At 35.7% G+C, this 9,110-nt stretch overlaps 1 protein-coding gene across 1 annotated transcript; it reads right to left on the bottom strand.

Moving 5' to 3' along the window:
* Positions 1-2,917: 2,917 nt before the first annotated feature.
* LOC105212587 (proton-coupled folate transporter) lies at positions 2,918-7,262 on the bottom strand. The gene is made up of 9 exons (XM_011184645.3): positions 6,599-7,262; positions 4,657-4,807; positions 4,396-4,579; positions 4,145-4,331; positions 3,941-4,076; positions 3,713-3,849; positions 3,466-3,655; positions 3,241-3,397; positions 2,918-3,169 (listed from the first exon to the last, which is right to left on the bottom strand). Exons 1-9 carry the CDS (start codon positions 6,983-6,985, stop codon positions 3,025-3,027), a joined length of 1,674 nt encoding a protein of 557 aa, XP_011182947.2. The 5' UTR covers positions 6,986-7,262; the 3' UTR covers positions 2,918-3,024.
* Positions 7,263-9,110: the final 1,848 nt, after the last annotated feature.

The raw sequence follows: 9,110 nt of genomic DNA, 5'->3' as shown, positions 1-9,110 counted from the left end.
ACTTAATTAATTCGTGAAACAATTAACCAGAAGAACGGAAATCATTAACAGTTTATTAGGACTCGGCGTGGGTGTGGACTGATATACAATATAGGATAAAGTCAATCATTAATTGGCTACTTTGTCTGTTGCAGACGCTAAGGTTAGACGTACATAGTTTTATAAGCTTGACAAGTTACTTTTGTTAAAAGCTTGGATTTTGTTGCTTGTTATTGAATTCTGGCCAAAAACATTAATGTAATGAATCCCTAGCCTCATCATTTAATTTTTTGCTTTATTTTAATTTTTTTAGATTGATTTTTTTAATTGCTTGTTGGTCCTTGCTTGCAATTAGTCCTTCATAACATACTTAGCCATATCCCTTTACCAAAGTTAGACGCTTTCGAAAAAATTTCAAATACCAATTTGATGTCAAGTACATTAAGCTTTTGTTGTTAATCACAAAGAAAAGGTAAACGTGAACATTTACAATGAGAGTTGTACTATCTAACGATAAGACCACAACAACAAAGTTTTAAAGTCTGAATATATCAGACTATGTTGATGTTTTATATGATTGTTGGTGTTGGTCAAATAAAATCTTACAGTGAACTCCAATTAATTGGACTGCAATAAATATAATATTTTTTTCTTAATGACAATTTTCAGGAAACTGAAGTGTCAACGGAACAAAAGTAATTTCAATCTATTAGGTCTACAACTTTGCTTCCGCCGTTTTCCAATAAATGTCTCTAGGGTCAAGCACTGGTCGATGAAATTGATTTTTTTTATATCGATCTTGGACATTTGTATCAACATTTACCCAACAAAATATTTGTAGAGATCTGTTTGCATCCCAAACTTATCCTCAACTGAAAATGTCACTTTTTGAGCCAAATTCTCGACATTTGCGGGAAATTTTGCTTTTCTTTTTATACTCTCGCAACAAAAGTTGCTACGAGAGTATTATAGTTTTATTCACATAACGCTTGTTTGTAACACCTAAAACTAAAAGAGTTAGATATAGAGTCATATATACCAAAGTGATCAGGGTGACGAGTAGATTTGAAATCCGGATGTCTGTCCGTCCGTCCGTCTGTCCGTCTGTGCAAGTTGTAACTTGAGTAAAAATTAAGATATCTTGACGAAACTTGGCACAAATATTCTTTGGGACCGAGAGAGGGTTGCTTTCGAAAATGGACGAAATCGGACTATTGCCACGCCTACAAAATGGCGAAAACCAAAAACACATAGTGTCATAACTAAGCCATAAACGAAGTTATAAAAGTAAAATTTGCAATAAAGCCAAGCTTTTTGCAGTCGGTTCTCTTACGTACCCCACTACACACCATGAAAATAGTTGAAATCGAATAATAATCACGCCCACCTCCCATACAAAGGTTAGGTTGAATATTACTAAAAGTGCGTTAACTGACTAACGAAAAACGTCAGAAACACTAAATTTCACAGAAATAATAACAAAAGGATGCTGCACTCAGATCTTTTTCCAAATTAGAAATGGGCGTGGCATCGCCCACTTATGGGTCAAAAACCATATCTCAGGAACTACTCGACAGATTTCAATGAAATTCGGTATATAATATTTTCTTGACACCATGATAGCACGGACAAAAAATCGTGTTCACAACCACGACTACTTTCCTTAAAACTCAATTTTGAATTCCATCTGATTCCTTCACTTTATAAGATATACATTAGGAACCAATGAAGACAGCGAAATAAAAGTTTACATAAATACTGTATATGATCCGTGGCATCACTTGTGAAAAAATTGTCAAAATCGGACCATGACTTTTCAAGGCCCCGGATATCGAAATGTTGAACTCAGCGCCTAAGGGTAAATTTTAACCGAAAATATGGGTAATTCTCTCAGATAATTTAATGTAATTCAGAGGGAATTGTTTTCTTCTAATAGTGTGTCTCTGTTCCAAAAATAGTCTTGGATATAGTGTACCTTGCTGGTGAAAATTAATGAAATCGGTTCAGGAATTACCTCAGCCCTCATATCTACATATGGCGATTTTCGTTATTCTATTAAACTTTATGCAGCGTATGTGGGTAAATGTGTGTTATCTTAATAAAATTTCTTCAATAAATTGCAAGAGTATAAAATGTTCGGTTGCACCCGAACTTGGTTTTTCCTTACTTGTTTAATTCCAAGAAAAGTGCGGCTGAGTGTAGACCTAATAATAGGGAGTAACTCAAGTTTTACTTAGTATATGAAGTTTGAAATGCTAGCATACATCCTTCAGAGGAAACATTTGCGGAAATCGCACTTCAATGAAGTATTTTGTTCGCAGAGAATGCCATTACAAATCCCGCCTGTTTTTTTTTTTGTTAATATCCATAGGGCAATATAAGAGGCAAGAAATCGTGTCTTATATTTATTCTGTTATCCTACACCAAATATAATGTTATCATATATTAGTCATCATAAAGATTCCGAGATGAGGTGATGTCTTTTCAGAAAAATTATATACCAAAATCGGCTTCCGGATACCGGATCACGGCAGTGTCTTCCAAGCGGAGATTGCTACAATTAAAGAGAGTCTTCTCGTTCTGTCAAAAAGAGTGTTAACGACCAGGATTATTTATATATTTATATGTAGATTGCCAAGCGGCAAAAGAGACTATACAACACCTTCTATGTGAATGTAAGGGTCTGTATAGTAAAAGAATCGTAACTCTTTGAATTATTTAGTTTTATCAAGACCACATGGGGGGGTTTAGTGAGGACATAATAGTGTGAGGGGATCCCAGTCCCGGTGGTGTCACAATGGGCCTCGCAAAGGCCTAGGTTGAAAGACAACCGCTAACTTAACCTAATCCCTCCAATATTTCGTTTAAAGTTTAACATAGCATTTTGAAAAAAAAATAAAAATAATTCATATACAATTACTTTAAAATTGTCTTATAGTATTTATTTTATAAAAGTATTTAGCGATGATTCTTCGTAGTTTTTTATTACTAATTCATTTCTTGTTATTTTTTTTCTACAACTTAACGTTAGTTAACAGAGTATTACTATTTTTTAATATCTGCCGGAGGCTTTTCTGTTTGAGGTTTCTCTGTTTGAGGCTTCTCTGTCTGAGCTTTCTCAGAATCACCATTTTCAGCATCTGCCTTGGCCTTTCGGCCGGCAACTCGTCGCTCATAAATATTTACCATGCTGTTAAAAATAAAAAAATTATTATTATTTCAACCACTTTAAATAACATATTATATAAGTTTCCCACTCACATCATAACCAAGAAGCACTCCACAAAGAGGCCTGTGCTAATGAAATTGAAAAATCCGGGATAAAAAGTCAGCGTACGATTGTACACGTACGTGTACAAGGGAGCAGCAAATAACGGTGAGAGGGTCTTGAAACATGATGCCAGCGAATAAACTTTACCTGCGAAAGAATGTCATATAGTTCATAAGATCACTTAAATTATTTGGTATATGTGTGTATATATTTACCAAGTTCACTTGATGGCACCGCCAGTGCAACGATTGCTTGTAACATGGGTCCCGTTATGCCCGACATAAGACCGAAGAACGAGGCCATGTACATTTGCCAGAAACTTTGCGCCAAAGCGCGACATAAATGATCTAGTATACAACCGAATAAACCCATCATAGCGATGGCGGCGAATGGTAGTTTGAAGAGCTGTAATCATGTAAAATTTATACTAAGTAAAAAATTTAGTCATTGTCATTTACAAACCTTTCTAAACAGTGCGAAGGCCAGCGCACATCCCGCCATTTTTATTGCTATGACAGTGGCATTATAGTAGGTGTACTGTTGTAAGGTGACATTGAATTTGGTGCGCAAGAACAAGTAGAAGACACCATATTCACCATCTGTTGTATTAAAAACAAAAACAAAAATAGTCAAACTCAAAACTCTCATCACAAAAACTTGTTAAAAATGTACACCATTTTTGATACTTACGCACAACGAAATTGGATACCATCAGAATCGATATTGTACAAGCGATAATAGCGCGCCCATAATTTGGACGCTTTGCCACACAGGTCTTAACGAGATCCTTGATTAAACCCATATCAAAGAAGTGTTTAGTCTTATGCTAAAAAAAAAGAAATAAAATCATTGAAGAAAATTATTTGAAACTGTAGATTTGTTTCGCCGACATACCGACAATGTGGTCTTCTTCACATCCAAACTTTCACCAATGAAAATAATTATATACATCAAAGCGATGAACACCAACGTCGCACATGTGGCACAAACTGTGGCCACATTCGTGTAACGCAACAGATAACTACTCAATATATTGCCGGTCACTACACCCACACCCATAACCATATCAATGTAGAACATGCTGAAAATTTGAAGAAGAAAAGTTTTAAAATTTTGTCTCGAAACCCAACTAACCCCATACTCACCGTTTTGCTTTACTGCTTACATCGGAGACGTCGGATACATAACAGAAGACGATAGTCATCATTGTACAATTGCCACCGACAATTGTGGATGGTAGGCCACCCAGTAGATAGAACCAGGGATTGAGTGATAGCGCTTTCGAAAAGAATACCAATATGGCCGATATGGTGTAACCAACGAAGTAAGCTGTGTGATGTGCGTGAGAGTGTGATTCAATAAGATAAAATAAATATTAATTAAAATATACTAGTCTTTTTACGTACCTCCAAAAGTCGCCAGTAGTATTGGTCGACGTCCAAATTTATCTGACCAGGGTCCAACGAACAACACTAGCAGTCCCGGCCATACATTATGTATTATTGAATTTGTCATGGTAATTCGTGCCACATATGGTTGTAGACGATTCTCGATTAACTGAAAATTTTGAGATATATATAAAAATAATATCAAACTAGAAAGGAAAGGGCTAAGTTCGTGTGTAGCTCATAATTTAAACGCTCTCTATTTATTTATTTAATTAATTTTATTAATATAACATAATGTTTGTCCCTAATATACGACATAAAGTCCAATAAAATAACGAAAATCATTATGTATATAGAATAGAATATGGGGGTTAGGGAGGTCATTTCTGGATCGATTTCACTTGATAACCTACAGGGTATCTAAGATTATGTGTTCATTTATATTTGCTAAGATACCTCCGTATGTTTAAAAAATCTAATATTAGGTATTATATACTTGTTTTAATATCAAAGCAGAGCCTCGGATGTCACCATAACAGATGTAAACTCTGACACTCTTTACTATCCCAACAGCTGTTCAAGAATCTCACAACTTCACAGATTTCTAACATTATCTTCTTTGAGCTCGATGCTGTTTTTCGAAGGTCATAAGTTTCGATATTAGGACTCAAGATTTAATATATGTGATTAGCGTTGAACCGTTTAGCTGGTAATAGCCGAATCGATGAGAGTGCGCCACTCGTCTCTTTCCTTCGCAGTTCGGCGCCAGTTGAAGATTCCAAGCAGGACGGGAATGATAAGCGACTTGTAGAGTTTGATTTTGGATCGCCGAGATAGGACTTTACTTTTCAGTTGCCTACTCAGTCCAAAATAGCACCTCTTGGCAAGAGTGATTCTGCGCTGGATTTCGAGGCTGACATTGTTGGTGTTGTTGATACTGGTTCCCAGGTATTCGAAATTATCTACGACTTCGAAGTTATGACTGTCAACAGTGATGTGGGAGCCAAGACGCAAGTGCGCCGACTGTTTGCTGGATGACAGGAGATATTTCGTCTTGTCCTCATTCACCTCCAAACCCATTCGCTTCGCCTCCTTATCCATGCAGGAAAAAGCAGAACAAACGGCGCGGTTGTTGCTTCCAATGATATCAATATCGTCGGCGTACGCCAGCAGCTGTACACTCTTATAAAAGATTGCACCTTCTCTATTTAGCTCTGCATCTCGTATAATTTCTCATAGTCTGATCTAATAGTCTGCCCTAATTTAGATCTTCTCGCCTTTCTAGTTTGGAAGAAAGGTGGTCCTTAGTAATCGGAATGCTCTCGGTTTTATAGTTAGATATTCAAAACCTCGCCATATTCAAAACTTCGAATGAATATTTTTACTAAAGAGATCAGACCTTATTTAGACGCTAACTCAACCTCCACTTTACACGCGCCCACTTTTTTTCCTAATCGGATCATTCGGCAGAAAAGGTTCCGCAACTGTAAGCGACTCGTTTTTATAATCGATCTTAAAACTTCTAGTTTCCTACATTTATCGTTAAATATCAAAAATCGTAATGTGCTTTCTTTCAATTAAATCAGAACCGCGGCCAGACGTTTAATAAAATTGGAAGGCAACGTTTCATAAATCCAAATATTTTGAAAGTGCGGTGGATGAGTTAGCAACTGGTATTCTCTCTATTTTTGTTTTTTTTGTAGGCGTTCTGCCACCTAAGATTTCCAGAGTTCACTCCACTCTGATGACTTTATCTTTAGTCTATGCTTACGAAATGTTTATTTAATAATTAATTTATCTGCTCCACTACTTGAGCTTTCATATCCCTATTATGATTTATGACTCGACTACATTAAAGACGTTTAATTTAAACAGCATAAACCATATATGCGGTACCTTATTATTTTATGCCGGTCAGAATGTATGCCACTAGATTAACAAGCGGTTCAAAAACACTCACCTTAGCCTCGGGTGTCTTGGGTATAATACCGCGCAGTGGTTCACATTCTGTCTCACTGTAGTTATAGACGGCAACACAAGTTTGATAAAGTTCTTGATTCAACATAACAGAACTGCCTAACATTAGAGCGACAAACATTAGAAACACCGGCAATTCCAAGAACATAACGCGCCGCCGTACTTTAGGCTTGGAATCCGGATTAAGCGGATCTTCCGCTGTTGGTTCCTCGTCATGGTGTTTTTCGTTTGGCGGTGTAGTGGGCAAATATGCTGGCGGTAAGCAATTTCCCTCAGTGTCGAAGGTGAGCTGTTCGAAAGACAAGCCGATGCCTTCGGGTGTGTCGAGTATGCTACGCTCTTTTTCCTCTGTCATTGCGTGGATAACCATTTTTGTAACGTTACTTTTTAAGGATCGTTTTTAGTAATTTTAAAATATTATATTTTTAACAATTTTCGTTTTAGTTTCGATACTCTAGTACTGGAGCAGATTTTAGCATTTCACTTAATTAATTTCACACGCGTTATTTCGTTATTACGGTAATTTCGAGCTTCGCGTGTAGACCTTTACGACCGAAGACATTTGCAACTCTACTGAACGTTGAACAGTTACTTTTCAGCTTTTCACCTTCTAGTTAGGCGTGCCGGAACTTATCTTAGTTCTCGCTCAATGGCGCGACTGATGGGCGATAATATCTGTTGTTTAAATATAGCCAGGCGTTAATCTGATTCTTATGTACCTTCCGCTGGTGTGATTTTAAGTGTGATAAGTACAGCAGTTTGTGATTTTTGTGTCATCATTCTACATCACAACTATGTTTGAAGAAATAAGAAAACGAAATTATATATTAAAAAACTGCAGCGTATTCTCAAGGTTATTACGATATAAAGTTATACATGCTAGGGGGTCTAACAGCTTCCAAAGGACGTCACTTCTTTAACTTTTCTTATTTGTTTACACCTTCAGTTTCGTACTTTCAATACATCGTGTGTTTGTTTTGAAGTTTTCGATTCTATTTCTTTTTTTTTAGTTTATAGGGTCTGTCATGACGTCAGCGTATAACATTTATAGATATGGACCTAATAAAAAGTTTGTCGGCGTGGGTTTGTCTGTCTTAAGCTATTTTAATCTTATTTCAAAACTTTTGCAGTCAAATGGTAAACAATGACAACAGTTAATTTGGCATGACCATGAAATTTTTAGTTCCACTACTCCCAAGGCGCCTTAATTAGCGGGATTCTAACAAATATTTGATTGCACGTGGTCTTTTAAAAAGAGAAAATCGTTTAAAGCAAAATCTTAAATTACACTGGTTTACAGCAAAAATGTTCCATGAACGCCACTATCCAATTTGTATGTGAAATGGCTCGCTGATTTCGAAAATCGAGTTAATTTTTTTTTATGGATACGTTTTTGAGATATTTGCAATTTACCGTTATTCGACCAAAAAAAAAAGGTGTCTTCATTTAATCATGTATATCTCACTGACCAGTTGAGCAATCTTACTGCAAATTATAGAAAATAAAAGTGAATGAAATTTCCTAAAAATATTGCCTACACCATTTTTCCATAGGCCTTATAATTTCTGAGAAATTGTTTAATCACTTCGAGTTTTTAAATTTTTTTATGAAATTTTTTTTTCATTCTTCCGCCATTGCACATCAAGCTCATCATTTTCTCCAGGCGTAAATATGTCTTTAAAAATTCATTTTCTGCATTCCCATTTAAGTTTTTTTCCGGCAAATCGCGGAGACGAAAGTGACGAGCATGGCGAAAGGTTTCACCAGCAAATGCAATTAATTGAGAATCGATACCAAGGTTTCTGGGACGTCGGTATGATGGGTGACTACTGTTGGTTTCTCATAAGAGAAACCGATCCTAAACTAAATAAACGACAAAACAAAACACATAATCATTTCGACTATAATGTAAGAACATCAACTTAAGACAAAAATAACACATTGTTTTAATATATATTACTAATATATAAATAAATGAGTTTATAAAAACTAAAAACGACATGAAAATTGACTTTTTACTTAACAGAAACAGCGAAACAACTCGAAGTTATTAATCAATTTCTCAGAAATTATAAGGCCTATGGAAAAATGGAGTAGGCAATATTTTTAGGAAATTTCATTCACTTTTATTTTCTATAATTTGCAGTAAGATTGCTCAACTGGTCAGTGAGATATATATGATTAAGTGAAGACACCTTTTTTTTTGGTCGAATAACGGTAAATTGCAAATATCTCAAAAACGTATCCATAGAAAAAAAAAAATAATTCAATTTTCGAAATCAGCGAGCCAGTTCACATACAAAATGGATAGTGGCATCCGTGGAACAAAAAACAAATTCAAATTTGTGATCCAGTGTTATCTATGAAGTTTCATCAATACATTCATTACTTGATTTTGAAAAGTTCTCAATACCATTGGTCTAATCTTGTTTAAGTATGTGTTATGTGACGCAGTTTATGGTACTTCAGGTGTGGCTTTAAAACTTTATACTTGA

Source organism: Zeugodacus cucurbitae, chromosome 6, assembly GCF_028554725.1.
Source record: "Zeugodacus cucurbitae isolate PBARC_wt_2022May chromosome 6, idZeuCucr1.2, whole genome shotgun sequence".
Lineage (NCBI taxonomy): Eukaryota > Metazoa > Arthropoda > Insecta > Diptera > Tephritidae > Zeugodacus > Zeugodacus cucurbitae.
Note: the sequence above shows the minus strand (reverse complement) of the source record. Positions and strands in the feature narration are given on the sequence as shown.

Excerpts from the sequence above, each read along its gene's own strand:
- LOC105212587 (XM_011184645.3), bottom strand. The coding sequence starts at position 6,985 with ATGGTTATCCACGCAATGACAGAGGAAAAAGAGCGTAGCATACTCGAC. Across the intron at positions 3,850-3,940 it reads GGTATCCAATTTCGTTGTGC|ATGGTGAATATGGTGTCTTC; the intron begins GTAAGTATCAAA and ends TTAATACAACAG. Across the intron at positions 3,170-3,240 it reads GAGTGCTTCTTGGTTATGAT|CATGGTAAATATTTATGAGC; the intron begins GTGAGTGGGAAA and ends TATTTTTAACAG.